At 43.6% G+C, this 23,949-nt stretch overlaps 1 protein-coding gene across 3 annotated transcripts in view; it reads right to left on the reverse strand.

The window, feature by feature from the left end:
* The window catches only part of Cfap61 (cilia and flagella associated protein 61), a 290,445-nt gene that overhangs the window by 200,423 nt on the left and 66,073 nt on the right, over window positions 1-23,949 (reverse strand). For all 3 annotated transcript variants that reach the window (XM_087911144.1, XM_087911142.1, XM_087911143.1), the window contains exons 9-13: window positions 20,076-20,158; window positions 13,083-13,157; window positions 8,824-9,008; window positions 7,355-7,394; window positions 4,534-4,673 (exon numbers count right to left, since the gene is read on the reverse strand). In XM_087911144.1, the coding sequence (XP_087767270.1) occupies window positions 4,534-4,673; window positions 7,355-7,394; window positions 8,824-9,008; window positions 13,083-13,157; window positions 20,076-20,158 (523 nt within the window). The remainder of the gene's footprint in view (window positions 1-4,533; window positions 4,674-7,354; window positions 7,395-8,823; window positions 9,009-13,082; window positions 13,158-20,075; window positions 20,159-23,949) is intronic.

Raw genomic sequence — 23,949 nt, forward strand, 5'->3', positions numbered from 1 at the left:
TTTAGGAAACAGTCTCCTGTGCCAATGCATTCAAGTGTACTTACCACTTTCTCGTCTATGAAGTTCAGTGTGGTTAGTTTTATGTTGAAGTCTTTGATCCATTTGGACTTGAGTTTTGTGCATGGTGATAGATATGGATGCATTTTCATTCTTCTACATGTTGACATCCAGTTATGCCAGCACCATTTATCTTTGTTTTAATTTCATTGGTTCTCCTGTCTGTTCTTATGCCAATACCTGGCTTTTTTCAGTACTGTACCTCTGTAGTAGAGTTTGAAGTCAGGAATTGTGATGCCTCCAGAAGTTTCTTCATTGTACAGGATTGTTTTGGCTGTCCTGGGCTTTTTATTTTTCCATGTGAAGTTGAGTACTATTCTTTCGAGGTCTGTGAAGAATTTCATTGGGATTTTGATGGCATTCCATTGAATCTGTAGATTGCCTTTGGTAAAATTGTCATTTTTACTATGTTAATTCTACATACCAAAAGCATGGGAGATCTTTTCATTTTCTGATGTTTTCTTCAATTTCTTCCTTCAGAGATTTAAAGTTCTTGTCATACAGGTCTTCCACTTGTTTGGTTAGAGTTACTCTGATATATTTTATGTTTTTTGTGGCTATTGTGAAGGGTGATGTTTCTCTGATTTCTTTCTTAGCCCATTTATCATCTGTGTAAAGGAGAGCTTCTGATATTTTTTTGAGTTAATCTTGTATCCTGCCATATTACTGAAGGTATTTATAAGTTGTAGAAGTTTCTTAGAATTTTGGGGGTTGCTTATGTAGACTATCATATCGCCGGCAAATAGTGAGAGTTTGACTTCTTTTCTGATTTGTACCCCCTTGATCTCCTTTTGTTGTCTTATTGTTCTAGCTGAACCTCAAGTACTATATTGAATAGAGAGAGAGAGTAGACAACCTTGTCTTGTTCCTGATTTCAGTGGGATTGCTTTGAGTTTCTCTCTATTTGGTTTGATGGTGGCTGTTGGCTTACTGTATGTTGCCTTTATTATGTTTAGGTTTGTTCCTTGAATCCCTGCTCTTTCCAAGACCTTTATCATGAATGGATGTTGGATTTTGTCAAAGGCTTTTATAGCATCTAACAAGATGATCATGTGGGTTTTTTATTTCAGTTTGTTTATATGGTGGATTACATTGACAGATTTTTGTATGTTGAACCATCCCTGTATCTCTGGGATGAAGCCAACTTGATCATAGTGGATGATTTTTCTGATGTGTTCTTGATTCGGTTTGCCAGTAATTTATTGAGTATTTTTGCATTGATGTTCATGAGTGAGATTGGTCTGTAAGTCTCTTTCTTAATAATGTCTTTGTGTGGTTTGGGTATCAGGATAGTTGTAGCCTCATAAAAAGAGTTTGGCAATGTTCCTTCTGTTTCTATTGTGTAGAACAATTTAAGGAGTATTGGTAGTCGTTCGTTGAAAATTTTGTAGAATTCTGCACTGAAACCATCTGATCCTGAGCTTTTATTGGTTGGGAAACTTTTGATGACTATTTCTATTTCTTTAGCAGTTATATGTCTATTTAATTTGCTTATCTGGTCTTGATTTAATTTTGGTAAGTGGTATTTATCCAGAAAATTGTCCATTTTCTTTAAGTTTTCCAATTTTTGGAGTACAGGTTTTCAAAATATGACTTCATGGTTCTCTGGATTTCCTCCATGTCTGTTGCTATGCCCCCCTTTTCATTTCTGATTTTGTTAATTTGGATGTTCTCTCTCTGCCTTTTGGTTAGTCTATTTTATTGATTTCAGATCTTTATCTCATTGATCATTGTATTGCTTTTTGTTGTTGTTGATGATGATTCTATTTTGTTGATTTCAGCTCTCAATTTGATTATTTCCTGCCATCTAGTTCTCCTTGGTGAGTTTGCTCCTTTTTGTTCTAGAGTTTTCAGGTATTTTGTTAATTCACTAATGTAGGATTTTTCTATCTTCTTTATGTAGGCATTTAGTGCTATAAACTTTCCTCTTAATACTTTTTGTCCCATAAATTTAGGTATGTTGTGTGGTCATTTTCATTGAATTTTAGGAAGTCTTTAATTCTTCATTTCTTTCTTGACCCATTGATGCTTCAGGTGAGCATTGTTTAATTTCCATGTGTTTGTGGGCTTTCTGGAATTAGTGTTGCTGTTGAATTCTAATTTTAAGCCATGGTGATCTGATAAGATACATGGGGTTATTTCGACTATTTGTATTTGTTGAGGTTTGCTTTGTTGCCTAATATGCGGTCAATTTTTGAGAAGGTTCCATGAGGTGCTGAGAAGAAGGTCTATTCTTTTATGTTTGGATGGAATATTCTATAGATGTCTGTTAAATCCAGTTGAGTCATAACATCTGTTAGTTTCCTTATATCTCTGTTAATTTTCTGACTGACAAATCTGTCCAGTGGTGAGAGTGGGGTGTTGAAGTCTCCCACTATTATTGTGTGGGGTTTAATATATTATTTAAGCTTTAGAAGTGTTTCTTTTACATATGAGGGTGCCCTTGTATGTGGAGCAGTACTGAGATTTCCTCTTGATGGATTTTTCCTGTGAGTAATATAAAATGTCCTTCTTTGTCTCCTTTGCTCCTTTGATTGATTTTAGTTTGAAGTCTATTTTGTTAGATATTAGGATAGCTACACCAGCTTGTTTCTTAGGTCCATTTGATTGGAATATTTTTTCCCAATCCTTTACTCTGAGGAGATGTCTGTCTTTGAGGTTGACGTGTGTTTCTTGTACACAGCAGAAGGATGAATTATATTTCCCTATCCAATCTGCTAACCTCTGTCTTTTTAATAGGTGAGTTGAGTCCATTTATATTAAGGGATATTAATGACCAGTGATTGCTATTTCCTGTTAATTTTGTTGGTGATGTTATTTTGTGTGGTTTTTCTTTCTTTCTTTGAGGTTTGTTGCTGTGAAATCATCAATTGTCTGTGGGTTTTTTTTGTTTTTTTTGTTTTTTGTTTCTTATTTGAGGTAGCTAATTGCCTTGGGTTGTAGTTTTCCTTCTAGTAATTTATGTAGGGCTGGGTTTGTGGATAGGTATTTGTTAAATATGGTTCTGTCATGGAATATCTTGTTTTGTACATCTATAGTGACTGAAAGTTTTGCTGGGTATAGTAGTCTGGGCTGGCATCCGTGGTCTCTTACTGTCTGCATAAATGCTTGATCAGGACCTTCTGGATTTCATTGTTTCCATTGAGAAGTCTGGTGTAATTCTGGTAAGTCTGCTTTTATATTTTACTGGGCCTTTTTCCTTTGCTGCTCTTAATAGTCTTTCTTTTTTCTTTTGATTATGTGGCAAGGGGACATTTTTTTTATCTAGTCTATTTGGTGTTTTGTAAGCTTCTTGTATCTTCACATACATATCTTTCTTTAGGCTGGGAAAGTTTTCTTCTATGATTTTGTTGAATGTATTTTCTGTGATATTGAGTTGGACTTCTCCTTTTTCTATTCCTATTATTTATAGGTTTGATCTTTTAATGTTATCCCATATTTCCTGAATATTTTGTGTTAAGCTTTTGTTAGATTTAATGTTTTCTTTGATTAATGAGTCTATTTCCTCTACTGTATCTTCAGCACTTGAGATTGTCTCTTCCATCTCTTGTATTCTGCTGTTTGTGCTTGCATTTGTGGTTCCTGATCATTTTCTCATAATTTCCATTTCTATAATTCCCTTGGTTTGTGTTTTCTTTATTGTTGCTATTTCAGGCATCAAGTCTTAAATCATTTTTTCTTCTGTTTGATTGCTTTTTCTTGGTTTTCTCTAAGGGATTTGTTGGCTTCTTCCAATTTTTTGTTTGTCTTTTTCTCCATTTCTTTGAGGAAATTTTTCATTTCCTCTTTAAGGGCCTCAAACATTCTTCTAAAGATATTTTTAGGTCATTTTCTTTTGCTTCATCTAGATTTGATTGTTCAAGTCTTGCTGTTGTAGGGTCACTAGTTTTTGTTGGTGCCGTGTTGCTCTTTGTAGTGTTGTGTTCTTACCTTGTCTATCCATCTTTTCCTCTGATTGATATAGTTGGGGTTGTGTCTCTGGTGATCAATCTTCCAGGTGCCAGTGGATCCTAGGCTCAGCTGACTGATCCTTGTGGTGCAGTCAGGGCCAAGGTTCCACTCACCCTGGAGGTCACTCAGAGTTCCTGAAGGTCGCTCAGCACAGGGGGGGGGGGTGGCTGCTCTGCAATCCTGTGTGTCATTCTGGCCTGCTCCCATGGAGGTTGCTTGCTTGGACCTGCTCCTGCAGAGGTCCCTGTTTTGGGACCGAGTCCCACAGAGGTCTCTGGCTCGGGCCTGCTCCCTCGGCAGTGGCTCCCTTGTACATGCTCCTGTAGAGGTCGCTCTCTCAGGCCTGCTACCTCAGGGGCTGCTCACGTCTCTACTCTCTAGAAGTTCTATAACCTCTTCCAAACAACACACCTGCTGGAGACCAAGCATTCCACTACCTGAGCCTATGGGGGACATTTTCCATTCAAACCAGCACAAGACATTGTCAATATCCCAGGAAGTCACACAACACATGAGTTCACTTACCTGAGCAAGCCAGCGCGATGGAACACATAGAGGTCATGCTCCAGGGTGCAGTTGTTGTACGGGACTACCTTTACAAAGTTCTGGATGAGGACGAACTCAGGGGTGAGATGGGGCACAGATATCAAGCAGAAGTTCTTATCCTAAAATGATTTTTTAAAAGTCAATAGGGTATTTGGAGACTATAATAAGCCATTTATTACTAAGCAAATTCATGCTATAAAACACAAATGAAAACAGAAGTGAGACAGAGTGCACATTGCGCTTTTCCACCATTTGGAGAGTCATTAATACAACTCGTGGAGCCGAGTCACTAGGAGAAGGTGGAGAAGACATCAGCGAAGCTGCCTGAGAGCAGAACAAACGACCATAACAGAAGTAGATTCTTCTTGGTGCGGCTGCTCTGAGACCAGGCTTCACTATGCGGTCAAACCTAGCCTCTAACTAATCACTCATATCCTCCTGCCTCAGCCTCCCAAGTTCTGGGATTGCAGCTTTAGGGGGATGTGCTACCACATTCAACTCTTAGCACTTGATCTCACTGACAATTTCGTAGCTCTGGAGACTGTACCCAGCCTGGCATATGTATCATAACAAGGGCCTTGAACTTAAGAAATGAGATTCATAGAAGCCTTGGCCTCTCCTCTGTGAAATGTGGGTAATACTCCAGCCTTTCTGCCTTTAAAGCCCTCTGGCTATACACGAATCCTTTGTCATGGCATCATCCTTTTGAGGGGATAATCTAAAGGCAAGCACGAACCCCAGAAGACATAAGAGGATCATCAAGTCCTGACAGATGCCATTTCCCTTTCTAGACCTTGCTGTCCCAGGCAGCAGCCAGTGGTTACATGTGACCAATGAGAGTTTGCATTGTAGCTGGTGTGACTGAGAAACTAAAAGCTTAATTTAATATTATTTAATTAATTTAATTTCATTAATTTAAACTTTAAAGACTGGCACCAAATTTCACTTATTGGACAAGTTTTGTGTGTGTGTGAGTCATGTCAATCTATCCACGCCAATTTGAATATACAAAGTTTCTTAGCCAACTGCAAATCTCATGAGACCTAAATAGAATTAAGCACTGCTGATGAAAATTCAGTTCTTATATTGAGGAATGCCGCAATCTAAAAACACTGCACTTCAAGGCGTAGTGTGAGAGGAAGAATATAAAACAGCTCATTAGCAGGGCTGACACTGATTGCACGCTGCAATGCCGCATCTGAGACATTGAACTGGGCGAAATGTGTTATTAACGGGGGCTTCATTTCTTCCTTTTTACTCTTTGTTCACGCGGCGACTGGAACACTCACTCCAGCGTCTAAGATGGTACAGCTCCAGGCTGTCTGTGTTCCTCGAAGCCACTTGATCCTGCCCCAGGTCCCCACAGAAGCAGCCTGCTCTTCCCAGAGCTAATTTGTCCCTTTGGGACTTCGCCTCCTCTTGAACCCTGTGAAGGTATTACTTGGGCTAATCCAAGGCCCTCGGGACATTTTGCAGCCCCAAGGAGTGAGTCATTATGTGACCTTATCTTCCTTCTTTCTAGCAAAATAACACAGCTTCTTTCAGAGAGACTTTAGAATCACAATGCTGAGCTACTCAAGCTGAAAATGAGGACTGGGTGCCAAGTCTCCGTGGGCTTCCTCAGGGAGGGGGGTGCTGAGGATAATGAGTTGCTTCAGCTTGGATTTGAGGGATTAAAGGTGAAGTAATGAAGGTATTTTGTTCCTGTATCCTTATATCCCCAAGTCAAATAGAGTCAAAATGTAAACAGGTCTTCTGCCCATTAAAATCCAGTCTTACTTCTATGATGTGGATGTGAAAACAGGAACGAAGCTCAGTGAAATGTCTGTAAGGCATCTTTGAGGGAACCAGCTTTGAACATTCTTTGTTTGGGTTAATCCACATAGCTTTATGAGCTTTGGAGATGCCTTAAAAATCAATTTAAAGAAACCACAGTGGAGAATATATTGCCCTATTCTAAGACTGTTGGAGTTCTGAAAAAACGAGGAAGTAAAACCTGATATCACATAATAATTACACTATGCTTATTTTTGATCTCAACGTTACAAGTAGAAAGGACACACGAAACAACAGATACTCTGCCCCCAGTCTGCCCACTGAAGAGTCAACTTGTACACAGAACCGTCACAGCGAAACATGAGCAAGGTCCTTTCAAAGACCTACTGCTTCCCTTGACTGTGGTGCTTCTCCACTTCCTTTCCTTCCAATGATAAATTGTTGCCTAGGGTTCCCCTCCCCAGACAACAGTGGGACAATGGAGAGGCTCTGAGTCTCTAGGATGGAGGGGTATGTTTGCACTTTGATCTCAGACTCGATGCCCAACATGGGCTGAGCTCCTTCTACATGCCAGTCACCATGTTAGGCCCCAGGAATAAGCAGTGAAGAGAAGCCAAGCTGGAAATCAACCACAAGTTTCCTCTTCCCACCTGCCACAAAGCAAGGTAATGGTGCCAGGACAGTCTGAGCCAATGTAAACCAGAAAGAAACCCAACAATCCGAGGTACTAAAGATTCCTAACTGCTGGCATTTTCATATATGACCATGAATTATTTAATCCCAATAAACCACTGGAATACTGTCTCTAAAAGAAATGATTGCACAGCAGACACGTTACTGAAAATGATAATATTTTCTATTTTTAAGAGTTTATGATACGCCATTTGACCATCTTTTCAGAACCGGGGAGCAGTTCAAGCCTCAACATTCACAGCATTTTAAATGTCTGTACCATAAGTATTCTGTCTTTCTATAACTTAACTACAAAATGAATTGTATTACTCAAAATTCAGCATATACTCACGGGAAAAAGACTGAAAACAAAACTCATAAAATCCAGGGACCTGTTAACAAGACAGTGAACAATGTTACTGCACTGCAAATAAATGTAGCATCATGAGACAGTTCATTATGTGCCCTCCCACCCTCTCCACCCCCTTAACCCCCCATCCTCACCCCTTCTAACCCCCTCGCCCCCTCCCCCAGCTTTCAGCAGTAAGCCAGCCAGTAGTGTCTAATCACTTGCATACACCTGCACCATAGGCTTCAAATGGCAGCAACAAAATATCTTTGGACACTCTCACAGTGACCAATAATATCTGCAATTCAAAGCCAATACTAATGATGGTCAATCTGTGTACGTGATCTTCCCCTTTCTTCCTGGAGGAGTTAAGGAGAGACACAGCTATGGGATAGGCTAGTCTGATCTTTTTCACTTTTAGTTGCACAAATTTTCCTAAACAGCCACATTTGTATTTCCATAGGCAAATCATAAGGTATCATCAAACTAAATCAAAAGTAACTGTCTAGGCAAAATTTTATCTAAAAACACAGAGAAAAGAAACATAAAACAAATATAGAAGGTCAATCCAGGCTCTTTGGTCTACACTGTAATTAAAATAGAATGGTTTCTCTTTTCAACCTCCACAATCTCCATAAAAGTTGAACATTTAATATTAAAAACCATACTGCTAGAGGCTAAAAGGTGGGGTTATGTTTAAATGTACCCCTAAAAAGGAAATGACCAGAACTGTCTTTGGTTATCTCAAAGGTACTGTAGAATCTATTAAACCTATTAACTCTATTAAAATGGGCACATATTTTTCTCTTCAAAATAGTTTGTGGGTAAGATTATAATAGGCAATTGCTGAGGGAGATGTTGAATTCAGGCATCATGCAGCAGCTCCTATTCAGACTGAGAAAGGGGGCCATAAGCATAGCACACATGGGTGCTCCTGAGGGAAAGGGAGTGGGAGCCATGACTGACAGATATCACGCCTCCTTCTTCCAAAAGCTTTCCTGAATTGTGGGGTGTTCCTTTTATGCCCTACATTTTGGTTTGTCTCCTGCTCCAGATTAAGGATGGGGCACAAAGTAACAGACTGAGCGCACACTGAAGTACGACTCGGTGACCATCACCGGCTCCGGAATGAGCACTGAGTCAACCAGACCACTTGAAACTTTAGTGGAAACGGCTACCAACCAGAGAAACGCAGACTGTATAGAATGGAAACAGTACGTGGCTACCCAGTAGGCATTTTTAGAACTTCAACTGTGCTACGGGTGAAACAGAACTGGCCAGAGATTTTTGGCCCATTCTGTAGGTCTTACCCAGATTTTACGAACTAGAATCTCTGTATGCGGTCCAAGAATCTGTTGTTTTAAGGTTCCCAGAAGGTTAGGATATGGGGTCTGGCTTAGCTACCACATACTCCGAAAAATTATTACCTAAGAAGTGCTTAGCGCAGCAAACAAACAGAGATCGGCACTTGCCTTGCCTCGTATTTCTCATCGATACAAAAGAGCTGAATGCAAAACGCAGTGGATTCTCCCAGGTAGATGGGGCGGAAGTGGGAGGATTCCTCAGGGAACAGGAAGGATGGCAGGGAGCTCTCACTGCTCAGAGTGAGGTCCTCATCGCCCACGTTGGAAAGCACGCTTAACTTCTGTTCCATATCCTAGAGTCAGGAGAGAGGGGCAAGCTGGGGGGAACCACGGAGCTTTCATGGGCTAGTGGTGGCACTGTCTCTCCGTGTCCTGCTCCAACGCGCCTGTAAGACTGTCTCCTCAGAAACAAACCATCCTGCAAAGGTCCATCTGAAGACCTTATTGTGACATTCAAAATGCACAGCGAGACAAACAAGTTCTCACCCAAAGGCCAGGAAAACAGATGTTTCCATTGTTCCACTGGGTCAAGATTCGTGGGGTAGTGTTGTATTGTACACGTTAACACAATCAGCAATGGGTTTCATCAACATTCTGGGGCACTAGAATTCCTGGACCTTGACAATGCTCAGGTGATTCTGGGAATGAGATGGGGGCCCAGAAAGGTCCACTTGTCCTCAGCCACCAGGGGAGTTAACACTGGGCACATCCACACTGGTTTGGGGGGTGAAACTTGATTCATTCGGAGTTCCTTCCGGGATTCTTATTAATCAAAGTAACATAAGCATAGAGTCAAAATTCTAGTAGTAAAACTTGGTAAAGAAAACCAACTGTCCCTTACCCCCCCACCCTCCCATCAGGTATTGCTTTTAACCATTTTGTTTCTTGGGGTACTTCCCTCTATTTCTGAAAAACAGGCTTATGCTGCTATTCTTTAATTCATCAATTTCAATTTTTTCTTATTAGACACTGAAATGATGGATATATTTAAATGATTCCCATCATTCCTTCCCCGTATTCTATCCCCACAGTATAATTAAATTACATTTCTCCTTACACCAGTATTGACCCTGTTATGACACATTGTAGGTGACAGAATATCGATCATGTATATGCGATATGTTATTACATGTTAGGCTGTATTGTTGCCACCATGAACAAAGTCATATAACATAACCCCTTTCTCATTTGTGTACTGTATTTTTATTTCCTTGGTTTCTACATTTCTTTCATGTTTTGTAAGATACGAAAAGTGTTGGTCAATCTCAGCAATCGGGTATTTGTAATAATCCATGAACTTCACTGTTTCTCTTCCCTGCCTAGTCACGTCTTGGAGTTTGTAATGGTTTGAAGGAGAAAAGTGTCCCCTAGGGTCAGGCATTTGAACACTCGGGACACACTTGAAGATGCTATTTCTGAAGGTTTAGGAGACGTGACCTTGTTGGAGGAAATGTGTCCCTGGGGGCGGGCTTTGAGAGCACATCGCCTTGCCCTACTCCCAGCTTATCCTCACCATCTAATGCTCTCTGGTAAAGATATGATCTCTCAGCTTCCCGCTGCTACTGCCACGGCTTCCACTTCCTGCTATGCCTCCCCACCATGACCGACCTTGAGCCGACTGGAACTGTAAGCCCAAATAAAACCTTTTGGTCACAGTGTTTTATCAAAATAACAGAAACGTTACTAATACAGAGGCTGGTTAAGAGCACTGGCTGCTCTTCCAAAGGTCCTGAGTTCAATTCCCAACAAACACATGGTGGCTCACAACCATCTGTAATGAGATCTTGTGCCCTCTTCTGGCCTGCAGGCATACATGCAGGCAGAACACTATAGACATAATAAATAAATTTAAAAAAAAATAATACAAAACTCTCCCGGCCTACAGTTCCAACCTGCAGGAGAGACTGGAGAAGAAAAACAATGACCCTCAAGAAGTGTGTCTGAGTCTCCAGAACCTGAGAACATGTTCCTTACAGTGACAGGGGACTTTGCAGATGCCACTAAATTGAGGATTTTGAGAAGGATCCTGGTTTATTTAAATGGATATGGCAAAATGACAGGGGAGTCAGTATGCTCAGATAGGGGTGGGGAGGTGTACTGTTGTGGCCCTGAAGATACTGGTAAAAGGCAAGGAATGTATGTGCCCTCTAGCCACTGGCAGAGCAAGGAAAAGCATCCCCACCCCAGATACCTCAGAAATAACCCTCCACCTACACTTAAAGACACAGTGCAGTGAGACCTGTCTGGAAATTCTGATCTCTAGGCCTGGAAGACAACAGGGACGATTGTTTTAAGCCACCAAGTTGTGGGAATTGATTACAGCAACAACGGACTACTCCAACAAACACCTGATTTCTGGTTTGGAGGAGTGGGTGGGGCTCCTCCATCTGAAACGGGGAATGGCATTTTCTCGGTTCACAGCCCCTCACCATCAGACAGCTTTGCAGAGTGTTTTCTTGGTTTCTCCAGGTAACGCTCACAGGTCATGTCCCCGGGCGTGTAGTTCGTCAGCTATGTAGCGGGTGCAGGGAGTTTGGGGTCCAGGCCACTCCTCCACCAGGCTGCCAAACAGACCTCTGTGCTCAGCCCGGCTCCTCACCTCCCTCAGCAGAACCCCAAGCCCTGGGGGCGAGCTCCTACACTTTTCCTGGCCTCCTCTTGTGGACTTCTTCCCCCTTTCTCAGTTCTACTAAGCCAGTGCAAACTCCTTCATCGATTTTCTCGATTCTAAATATTTTTTAAGTGCTTATCTTCCAATAACTCCCTTCCGTCCTGTTGTCTTTGTGGATGTGTGCCCTTTTCACTTCTTCACGGTCATCTCAGTGGGTTTTTGTTTTTTTCTGGAAGGGTCGGGAGATAAACATGGGAAATCGATCTTCCTTGCTTACCGACTTACCTAGATGTCCTCGGGGAGTCTAAGGGTTCTGGTCCTCCCGTCCCATTCCATCCATGTTTGGGTCTATAAAGTAGCAGCCTTGCTCTTAGAAATATTAGAGAGAAAATTGTCTTCTCCCACTAAACTGTCCCTCTCCTGCCTGGGGACTAGCAATGGCCTAGCGTTAGTGAGTGTCTCGGTGCAGGTTCCTCAGAGGCACACCTAAGCTCTGGGTCTCTGCAGCTGTCACGAAGCTCTGGGAGGAGAAAGAAGAAGTGAGACAAGGAAGCGACAGTCACCGACACAGGCTTTTCCAGGAGTGGCTTTTCACTATGGGCTCCGTCCTGTACATTCTGCCTCAGAGGTACAGGGGCTGAGTGTTGATTCCCCAGCCACTCTCCTCACTGGCTCCTGGCTGTTCCCTCAAGAGTTGGAGCTAGACACCTTTAGCCTTCTTCCTTGGGGTGCTGAGGGACACTAAACAACAGAGGACAGAGAGCCGGGGACAGTAACAAATGTGAAAGAGGACCTGTCCCCATACAGTGCCATCTGCCTGACAGCACACCCTGCTCACCCAGCCCCACTCTTCATTCAGTGTTTGCCCCATCATGCATCTGCTAATTCTCACAACCTGGGCCTTCCTCGGAGATGCACAAGCTTCTCGAGGCAGAAGAGTGCAGCAGACTGTCACCAGAGGCCCTCTGCATTTGGGGAGAGGTTTGGCCTTGGTCTTGTCACTGGGACAGAAAGGGCAGATCATGTCAATCTCCTACTCAAGAAACGATAATGCCTTCCTCTGCTCCTTAGGTCAAAATCCTGAGTAGGACCACAGGGCATTGGGATCTCACAACTCCCCAGTGTGTGAACAAGAAACAGAAGACACAAGAAGGCATGAGTGGACCCCATCTGAAAAAGAAACAGTGTTAGGGTGTAAGTCGGATGAAGGAAAGTAACAAAGGAAGATGCCCAAGGGACAGCCAAAGAAGAGGATGCTACCAAGTAAACCTTGGTTAACCAAATGAAACTTGACTTGAACCTGCAACAAGAGGGAACCTTTACAGGAACCTAAGTAGTACATAAGTGCACACACTTACAGTGGATGAACCTGGGCATGTGTGTGTATATATGTATCTGCATATATCACATGATATGTACTTCCGTATGTGGGGGGTGAACAGCACTGGGGGGGGGGGTACTCTAATAAGCATTTTAGCTCTCCAAAGCTTCTCTTTGGGCACAGAAGAAGAAAAAGATGTTTACTAAAATTGTTACAAACAATTGAAACACAAACTATAACTTGCGGTCTGAGCTGTGCAGGGGGGGTGTGGGATTAGGTATTGATTACAAGGGGGTCACAGTTACCCAAAGCTAACCTGAGGACAACCGTGGCTATGCCTTCGGGAGAGGCAGTGGAGGGCTAGAGGAAAAAAGGGCACACGAAGCCTGAAGGGAAGGAGGGAAGGCAGAGGCCCTGTGCATGCACAAACCTTACCTGCACTTCATCAGAGGATCTACTCAAGTCTTCTGACAGTAAATCCCCAAACAAAGAAGATTCTTCATCTTTCTCCTGCAAAGGACCATGAGAAGGCATAAGAATCAACCTAGCCATAATGGTCAGAACCCAAATTCTGCAGCGAATCGCCAGTGTTCAGACCTCGGGGCCTCTGGTAATGGCTAGGAGACACGAGAAAGTGATGGAGCCTCAGTTCCCTCCTGTTAAAAGGAAACAAACCAGCATCCACCTCCAAGATTGTTTTAAAAGGAGAGAGGGAGGAGGTAGATGGCAGACTGACCGGTGTTTAGGACTGCGCAGGCACCTCCTAATTCCCTCTAGATGTTAGTTGTGACCCCAGTATTCTGTGCAGCTTGAGAGCTTCACCAAGCTTTTCTAGAACTCTGTTTTATTAAAGTATAATTAACACACAATAAATTGCATTCATTTAAAATATGCTTTTTGAGAAGTTTTGACTTGTGTATATACCTATAAAAAGGTTATCCTAGTTTAAATGATGAACATATACCTCACTCCCATAAGTGTTTACATTGCTCTGTGCCCATAGATCCCACTGCTTCCAGTTTGGGTCCAGGCAAACACTAATCACTTCTTTGTCACCAGATTCTTCTGTGTGTCCTGGAATCGAGGGAACGCTTTTACTGGGGGAGGAGTTGACTTCTCTTTCTTTTGGCATTCAAAATTAAATCATCCACATTCTCAAACATCCGGGCAATTTATTCCCTCTTGTTGCTAAGTATCGCCCATGTGTGAATGAACCACAATTCCTGCATATTCTCATCAACATTTAGAACGCTGAATTTTTAAATTTTTTATCATCCTAATAATGCATGGTTGTGCCTGATTATAGTTTTAATGTGCATTTCCCTAATGATTGAAGAAGTTGAATGTCATTTCATTTAGATATTTTCTTCTGGGAAGTGTTCACTCCAATTCCATATTCATTTCTATCAGGATGTTTTGTTTCATTTATGCTGACCTTGATGCCAGTACCATGAGACCTAAATACAAGAATTTTAAAATATATTTTGAATTTAATTAGTTTCAGTCCTACAACTTTGTTGTAAATGATCCTGATTGCTATGGGTCCTTTGTCTTTCCATATGAATTTGCTGTTTTAATTTCTAAAGTATTCCTGCTAAAATTTAACTAGGGTCTTGCTGGGTCTACAGAGGAATTTGGGAAACTGACATCTTGTCAAACATCAAGTTTTCATATCTATGCATACAGGATATCTCATGGCTTTATTTTTCTTTTCAGAAAGGTTTAGCAGCTGTCAGTGCGTGGGTCTTAAACTATTTCCTGTAGTTTTACTCTTCTAAATGGTATGTGTTTCTATTTCTGTTTGTGTGTTGCTGTTATAGGAAGATATTTACATAACATCTATGAGAGCTAATTTTCAGTGTCAGCTAGGAGGTTGGAGATGGGTCCTGTATGTCTGTGAAGGCATTTTGAGAGAAACTAAGAGAAAGAACACTGAAAGTGTGGGTGGCATGATCCCATGCATTGGGTGTCCATATACTATAAAAGGAGAAAGCCAGTAGAGTGAACCTTTGACTTTTCACTGCTCCCTGTCTATCACAAGACACGTCTGTCACATATCCCTGCGGCATTGATGTTCTGCCTCTTCACAGGCCCAGAAACACAGAGTCCGGTGACTGTGGACCGAGTCCTCTGAAACCGTGAGCTGAGACAACTTGTTCCTCTCATTAGCTGTTCCTGTCAGTACTGGGTCACAACAGCAAGAAATGCAACTCATGCAAGACAAAGTGACATTTATGCATTAATGTGTCCACATTTTTGAAATTTGCTAAATATGTACTGGTGCTGTAGCTACTTTGTACATTTCCTGCATAAAGGTTCATAACAAAATGCAGTTTTCACTCCCCTTAAAATACCAATTCTTTTCTCTTTTTCATATTTTTGTACACTGGCTTAGCCCGTCAGTACCACATTGAATTGAAGTGGTAAGGGAACAAAGTCAGAGAGAGAGAGAATTCATCCATAACCATTAAGTGACAAGCTAACTTTTTTCAAATGTACTTTATCAAATTAAATTCCCTGTTATATCTAATTTTCTGGAAGTTCTTATGTGGAATGGATGCTAAATTTTCTAATTCCTTTTCTGGATTTATGAATAAATAGTATGTTTTTATTTGCTAATTTAATAAAATATAATGATGATTTTCATGTTTAGAGAGTCTTGTATTTCCAGAACAGACCCTCTAAGAATATCCTTTTTAAAAATATTGGCTTGATCTGTTAAATTTTTGTTTGTTTGTTTGTTTGTTTGTTTGAGACAATATCTCAAGCAGCCCAGGCTAACCTAAAACTCTCTATACATCACAAGCTTGTTTTGAACTTCTGACTCCACTCCTAAGTGCTAGGATTACATCCATGCACTGCCATGGCTGACCACTTGTGTAGACAGAGGCTGCTCATTCGTTTCCCGGCTGCCCAGACCCAAAATTATCACACAGAAACTGTATTAATTTCAATACTGCTTGGCCCATTAGCTTGGGCTTCTTATTAACTAACTCTTATGTCTTAAATTAACCCACTTTTATTATTTTATATTTTACCATGAGACTCATGGTTTACCGGTACCAGCGTGTGGGTGTCTTCTCCTCTGGGGCAGCTACATGGTATCTCTCTAACTCTGCCTACTCTCTCCTCCTTATCTGCTTGGAATTCTTGCCTTGCCCTATTCTGCACTGCAATGGACCCAAAGCAGCTTCTTTATTAACCAATGGTACTCACAGCATACAGAGAGGAATCCTACATCACACTTGGACCCTATCCTTCAATGAGTGAAAACTTTATAACTTTACTTGTCCTGTTTTGACCTTTCTGTCTTCAGAGGGAAGACCACCAGACACATCTAGTCAACAATCTTATCATTGTTTCTTCAGGGACTTTTTTTGTCCCAATCTCTTTTTTTCTTCTCTGTAGACTACAGTTTAACATATATTAGGTCACTCTGTCAGAGTTCATTGATATCTAAAACAAAACAAAACAAAACAACCTTTTCCACTACTGGAGAGATAACTCAGCAGATAAAGGTGCTTGTCACCAAGCCTAACAACCTAAATTCAACCCCCAGGACCCACATGGTAGAAGGAGAGAACTAACTTCCTGAAATAATGTTTTCAGCCTCCACACTCTCCTTGAAACACAGAGAGAGTGTGAAATAAAACCTTTTATAAAATGTCTCATTTCTCTATGCCTCAAGTTCACCAATCTTTTCTCCTACAATATCTAGTCTGTTGTCAATCTTTCTGATGCACTTCTCAACTTCTGCGATGCACATACAGTGTGGTTTTATCTCTAGAATCTGTGGTGGATCACTTTAGTATCTCCTGTTGTCTCTCTTTAACCTTGAGAGCAAATAGAATATAGTAGAACTCATTCTTTTAGAGAACACAGAGTTGGGAAATGATGGGGAAGGAGGTGGACCCAGGACTAACTGGGGTGTGTAAACGTGATCAACATACCCTGAGTATGTATGAAACTCTCAAAGAACACATTAAAAAAATCCTTGCAATGGCTTTGTTTGCTATTTCTACCATCATCCACTTTAGTTTGAGGTTGATTAATGGATTTAGCTCTGTTTGAGGTGCTATATATGATCCTAGGGTTTGAGTACATGGGAATTTTTAACTGGATTCTAAACATGTGAATACATCTATATTCTTACAAATATTCTTGGATTTGGGGACTAAGTTAAGTTACTTGGAAAGTTTGACCCTTTTGATTCTTGAATCATTAGAGAGACCTGGAATGGTTCTTCCGCTAGAGAATTAGAATCTCTCATTATGGAGCCAAGACACACGTGTGTTCTTTCCCTAGGCCTTGTCAAGTACACTGTTTTCTAGTGTGCTGGGTACAGACACCATTTCCAGCCTGTAAACCTGCTCGTACTGTTGGTCCTAATCCCCTGGGAAGTGCATTGCCCATGTCCGACCTCACTAGCTTCCTTACACTCATGATTTGACCAATGCTCAGCTGAACACTGAACAGCATCCTTTGCATACAGATGGCAGAGCTCAGTCTCTGCCCAGCTCTTTCCTCTCCGCTGCTCTGTCCTTCAAACTCTAGACTCTATGGACGCACTAATCTGTCTCTGTGGACATCTGCCTGATTTTCATGTGCTGTGAGGTAGACAATCACAGATTGATTCACCTTGTTTCCCATCTCAGTGACGTTAGGATCCTTTGCTATCATAGAGAGAGCACTATCTTGAGAATGCTTCTTTCGTGTATTTCAGACCTTTTTTTTTTTTTTTTTTTTGGTTGTTGTTGGAGAGTAAGTGTGATGTCTCCTGCAGCAGCACACAAAGTATTCCATTTTAGACACAATGTCTAAAGGTCTCGTCTTTTTGAAAATGCCTCTCATGAGTCTCATTTCTCTCCATTATCCGGGCCCTCCAATCTTTTTTGAAAGGGTCCACTCTCCTTTTGGCCTCCTCTTCATGCTATCTCCCATCTTATTCTGCATGCCTTTTACTAAAAGCCTCTTCTCTTCCCATCACATACAGCCTCTTGCAGACTGGGACTATGCTCTAGTATGGGGGTTCCCTCAGCAATTAGTAGAGTACCTGACCATTGTGATCACTAGATCTATGTGGATAAAACTGTGCTTGAAACATGACACCCAATTACTACACATTGAGCCTTTTGTGGCTTGGGGCAACCAGCGAGCATTCTTCCAAAGAGAATGAAAATTTCCACAACATTAAAATTGGGGAAGACAGTCCAGGGGGACCTACTGCTAAGCCTCAGGTCCTCCTTCTTTCTTCTCCCCAAGATTACTCTGTGTGTGTGTGTGTGTGTGTGTGTGAACTGAGTGTGTGTTGACTGACTGGCAAGGGGTACTTTTTCTTTTCTATGTGAGACTATAAAGGAGGGGAAAAGGAGGTACTTGGGCTCAGGAAGCAATTGTTCTTTACCTACTCCCAATCCTGAAGGAGTCCGTCAAGCAGAAGTTGATGTGACTATATAGTCCAGCTTAGATTCTGTCCCTAGTGAGTGCTGACACGGTGTCAGGAAATTCACAGTAACCTAAGGATGAATCCATTCATTTCACCACCTGCCTGACACACTTGTTGAGATCTTCTAAGGAGGGGACCTGAGTGGCCTAGCTCCTGAGGACAAAAGGACATGCACTGACAGCCCCTCAAATACAGACATTTTTAGACACTGGTAACTCAAATGCAGCAGTGGCTGGATTCCTGGGCCCACCCATTAATCCCTATCATCTCACCACGTGACTGGTTCAGGACTCCCTGGGAGTAGATTCATCCCTTGGTCTAGGTCCAGGCAGCAGCACCCTACTTGCTCTATTATAGCCACATTGGTGGTAAAAGAGTAAAGGAAAGTTCATCCTGAATCCATACAAGTGGAGTGAAGCTGGGTAGCTCTCCAGGAAACAGTAGCAGGTGTCTCTGTGGCGTAGCAAGGCCCAATCAGGGCAGAAAGGAGCATGCTGGTGCATTTGAGCGTGTGAAGCCTGTCTGTTTCTTCAGCAACTTTGAATTGCATAATTAGCTTCCATGGAGCCACTTCACCTGCCTTAGCCTCTTCTAGTGCGGGAATGTGCAGGAAGGAAGGTGGAGGGTGGAGAGGAACTGGTGGTGTCTTGAGCTGGGAACAGAACTTGACAGTGCTGTTCACATGATGCTGGCTTTACAAACAGACAAAATACGAGAGTTACAGGATCGTGGAGACTTGCACTGGGCCCCAGAAAGTCACAGAGGCCAGGCACTGTGTGGCAGGGTCAGATTCCCCGAAGATGTCCCTGAGAGATCACTGTTTGGAGCTGAGATAAAGATGCTTCGATGGCAAGGAGACATCGGGATCTGGAGACACGGGGGCTATGGCCCACTCAGCCTAAGGTGCACGCACAGACTGTAGCCGGCCTAGAAGGATATCCTGTTGCTACAGGCATCAGGCTGAAGAGAAGCACTATACCAAGGCTGCTGGAGTTCAGATGATGCCACCCAGAGCCCAAGATGCTGGGCACATAACAACAGTACTTGCTGCTTGTCCTGTTGGGTTTGGGTTTTGCTTTGGTCTTCCCTTGCTTTGTCCCTATTTATCTCTTTCAGAAGGGTGATAGTACCCTGCGCTGGCATATATTATGAGTATGTATAGTTTGGATCTTGTAGGGGCTCACAGGTAAGACTGTCTTGAGTCTTTCATGGGAACTGGACTTTGGAATGGGGTCTGGACTGTTATAGACTATGGGGACTCTAGAAATACATTAAATGAATTTTTACTTATGAGATAGCCATGAACCCTTTAAGACAGTATAATGACTGAATATGACATGTTTGGGTATCACGTTGACAAGGTGTAGACTTGTGATCATTAATTAGCATTCACGTAGAAGATACTCCTCTGGGAGTATCACTGAGGGTATTTCCAGAGAAGTTTCACTGAGAAAGGAAGTCCTACCCAGACATGGATGGCACCATACCATGAACCGGGGTCCCAGACATGGATGGCGCTATCCCGTGGACTAGGGTCTCAGACTGAATCCTGGAGGGGAGGAAGAGGAAGTCAGTCTTCATCTCTCTTTCTCTGCTTCCTGACTTCAGACACAGTACAATCAGCTGCTTCACACCCCCACTCGGTACCTTTCCCGCCATGAGAGCCTATGGCCTCCTCACATTGGGAGACAAAATTAAGTCTCCTTTGCCAAGGTTGCTTTGGTCATGTATTCTGTCACAGTAATAAGAAAGGTAACAGCTACAGGATGAAGCTCCATTCTGGTCTGCATTCTAGAGCATGCCCATTCTAGAGCATGCCCTTGAGGCTTGCCCGTTGCGAACTTACGCAGTCTCACCACCTGAGTGTGAGTGGGGCCTTTCTGCAGCAGATGACAGGATTCAGTGGTGACCCTAACTAATTCACTGTCACAGTAACCAGATCCAACCCCATCCCTCAGGCCCAGGGAGGTCAAGTCCCTTACCTGGGTCTCCAAGGCCTCGGAAGAAGCATTTCCTCCTGGTTCCTCAGCTGCTTTCTGAGAACCCTGGCTTTCGCTCTTGGTTTCTGCATGTTTGAAAGAAAAGGTAGAGGAAGGACGGAAAAGAAATGATAAGTGATCCACAGAGCAGTAGGAAACTGTGTAGCCCCCAAGTGTTTTCGAGTAATGGTGGATCTGCAGGTGTCCATTCCAGAGAAGAGCACCTGAAAAGTGCTGCCCACTCTGATCCTCACACTGCCCACTCTGACCCTCACACTGCCCACTCTGACCCTCGCACTGCCCACTCTGATCCTCCGCACTGCCCACTCTGGTCCTCGTACTGCCCACTGCCCACTCTGATCCTCGCACTGCCCACTCTGGTCCTTGCACTGCCCACTCTGATCCTCGCACTGCCCACTGCCCACTCTGACCCTCACACTGCCCACTCTGATCCTCGCACTGCCCACTGCCCACTCTGACCCTCACACTGCCCACTCTGATCCCCACACTGCCCACTGCCCACTCTGATCCTCACGCTGCCCACTGCCCACTGTCCACGCTGATCCTTGCACTGCCCACTCTGATCCTCGCACTGCCCCACTCTGATCCTCGCACTGCCCACTCTGACCCTCGCACTGCCCACTCTGATCCTCGCACTGCCCACTCTGATCCTCACACTGCCCACTCTGATCCTCACACTGCCCACTCTGATCCTCGCGCTGCCCACTGCCCACTGCCTACTCTGATCCTCACACTGCCCACTCTGATCCTCGCGCTGCCCACTGCCCACTCTGATCCTCGCACTGACACTCGGGTGGTAGGCGAGTTCCTCTTCAGCCCGTCTCTGACTTGGCCACATGAAGATGAGGCCATGCTGCCCCAGGGAAGCAGTGCAGATGAAATCATGCACGCAGAGGGCATGCGCCTGACACGGAGGAGCCCCCCAGCCTCGGCCAAGCTCTGGGTAGCAGGCTCCTTTGATGTCAGACTCCTTTGAAGTTTCTAAGCAGCCATCACCTTCGTGGACGGCAGGCTTTGAAACAGTGTTAAATTAGAAGACGGAAACACCGCAGTTTACTATACAGTGCTCTCTGGATGCCAAAGATTAGGAAAAGAGCAGGCTCTCTTGGGAAATACCATGAACTTAAGGTTTCCCAGTGACACTGACATTAGCATCTCTTCCCTCTTTTCCTTTCCCTAGTCTCTTCCTCCTTTTCCACCTCTACCCCGATCCCATGGCCCTTTCTCCTCATCTCTAATCCGTCGCCAGGATCTTGCCATGTAGCCCAGGCTAGCTTTGAACTCACACTCTTCCTGCCTCAATCTCCAGAATACTGAAATTACAGCTGTGTGCAGACATGCCAGCTCCCTTTTCTATTTTCTAATGAGACAAGCTGGGGCTGAGCTGTTATAATATGCTCTGCAAAGTAAATCATTTGGATAGTCTTCACATGCTTAATCTCTAAGAATTACAACAGGAAAATGGCCCATTTCCCATACAAAGACCTTCTCCCATTCAGACTCCCCCTCTGTTCTGTCTTCTCTCCCCTCCCCTCCCTTCCTTCCCACCTCCAGGTCATCCATGCCTTAGCAGGGCAATTGGGAAGAGACCCTCACAGTAGGGATGTTCACCTTCTCTCTGCCTAGGGCCTACTCCACTGAGGGAGCTCAGCAGTGGCTTCTATCTCCTACTCTGATGGGTCCCAGCTCAGAGCAGCACAGACACCCTGCTTGTGGGCATGAGGCCCTCTGGGCCCTCTGAATGACCCAGGGATGCAGTCGGTGTGAGGAAGCTGCTCTGCCTTCCTATCTTTAACTATCCCGTCAGACATCGCAGAGCCAGGCAGAGTTCACGATTCTCTCCGCTTCCGCCTCTGGCTAGCTTGTCTCTCCATATCCAGCACGGGGATGACTCCAGCAGACACTGTTCAAGCCAAACACCGGACCGTGAAGTCTTCTGCTACTTTTTAACAGAGATGTGGGTGAGTGAAATACAATGAGCGTCTAAGAGAAAAATTAGATGCCCAAGGCGGGTTTTTAGAGAGTGATAATGCTGAAGGCGCTAACGTGAGAGACTCATTATCCAGATATGAAATGGAGCTCATTGGCCATGAAGGAGTGTCCCGAGAAAAGACAGAATCCTTCTGAAGAAAGATGCTTTGGGGAAAGGAAAACCTGCAGTGTCTCTAGTCCCTGAGTTTGTTCTGTGCCTAGGCTTCCTAGCATGTTCATGATGACAAGTCTGGCATGCTTTCACAGACTAATTCACCTGGCTGTAAAACACAGAAGGGTGGTGAAGTCAACCAGCTTCTACAGTGGTCTCTTCTACGTGAAGGAGAATTCACCTACTGAGGTGAACGCGCAAAACATTTCCAAGACCTGGAAGTTTCCCTCACCTCCCTGAGGAGTCAACACACCTATTTCTGACTACGACTACTATTGATTAGTTTTGCTCCCTATTTTAAGCTACACTCTGTTTTTTAAATGGTAGTTCTTATTTTAGGTTCCAAACCGAAGAATGGATCTAACAGAAAACCCCAGAACACGGCCTATTCTATGCATATATTTTTTACAAATAGAATAAAATTTCTAAAAACATTTAAAGAATGGATGAGATTTAGAGTGAACTAATGATCCTGGCGACTTAACCACTTGATAGTCTAACGCTCATAAGACAATTACCAACTACAATGACTAATTGTCTCAGCTAAACTGTTGTGAGGTGTTGAAGCTTATTATTAAGCAGCTGCCACCATTGTCCCCAGAGGTGGCTGCATTTCAGAACTGGGCAAGGGGATGTTACATCTCCCTTCCCAAAGTCCCTTGGGTTTTGTGGGGTTTAATTAGTTAATGTTCACAATGTGCCCTGAGGTCATCAAACGTGACATGCTAGCTCAGAAAAGTCAAGGCTGTGGTATCATGTGACACTCTGCTGACACCACAGCCACAGAGACAACTTTGTTATTTCGTTGCTTCCACCACGTGAGCGGTTCCAGTGTCACAAACAGCAGATTATCGCAGCAGAGGGGAGACACAGTTTTCCATGGCATTCTCTGTGTGGCATTACTTATCTGAAGCGGCTTTACCACAGGCTAATTAAGCTAGAGGTTCAAGGACCTCCCTGGTGCAGGCCCCTCCCAAAGCATAGCATCCAATGCTGCATTCATAATGATGACTACCGTTAGAGAGGACCCCAGCTTATATACGCCTCAGGTTCCACTAGCCATTGGATCTACCCTGCTGTTTCTAAGATGAAAATTGGGCGGAGAACAAAATACAGACTCACTAGATGGGCCTCTGGGCATGTCTGTGGCGGGTTACCTTGACTGGGGTAGTTAAGCAGGAAGATCATTCCACTGTGGGAGGTGCCTTTCTCTGACTGGGATCCCGGACTGGGCAGTGCTGAGCAGGAACACACCTTTACCTTTCTCTGCTTCCTGACTATGGACACGTTGTGGTAGGCACCCTAGAGCTCCTGCTGTCCTAACGTCCCTGCCATAAAGGGCTGTATTCCGGAACTGTGAGCCCAACAAAACCCTTTCTTTCTCCCTATGTCGCCTTTGTCAGGGCAGTTCATCGCGGCAACAGAAAATGCACCGAAGAGTCCAGCATCTAAGTGGAGTAAGGCAAGAGTTTGAGAAATAATAGAGAAATGGACAAGAGGAGAGTGAAGTGGGAGATTTTCCTGTCTCAAGTTAGGGCCGGGTCATCCATAACGAGGACATGGGATAGCTGAGTGTCATTAACAAGCTGTTGGCCACAATTCTAACCTATGAACAAAGAAGACACATTCACACCATTCGAAAGTCCGGTGTAAAGGAACTGACACCAGGTCAGGCTAGACTGAAAGACGTTCATTCAGACTCAAGGTAGAAAG

Source organism: Myodes glareolus, chromosome 10, assembly GCF_982192425.1.
Source record: "Myodes glareolus chromosome 10, mMyoGla1.1, whole genome shotgun sequence".
Classification (NCBI taxonomy): Eukaryota; Metazoa; Chordata; class Mammalia; order Rodentia; family Cricetidae; genus Myodes; species Myodes glareolus.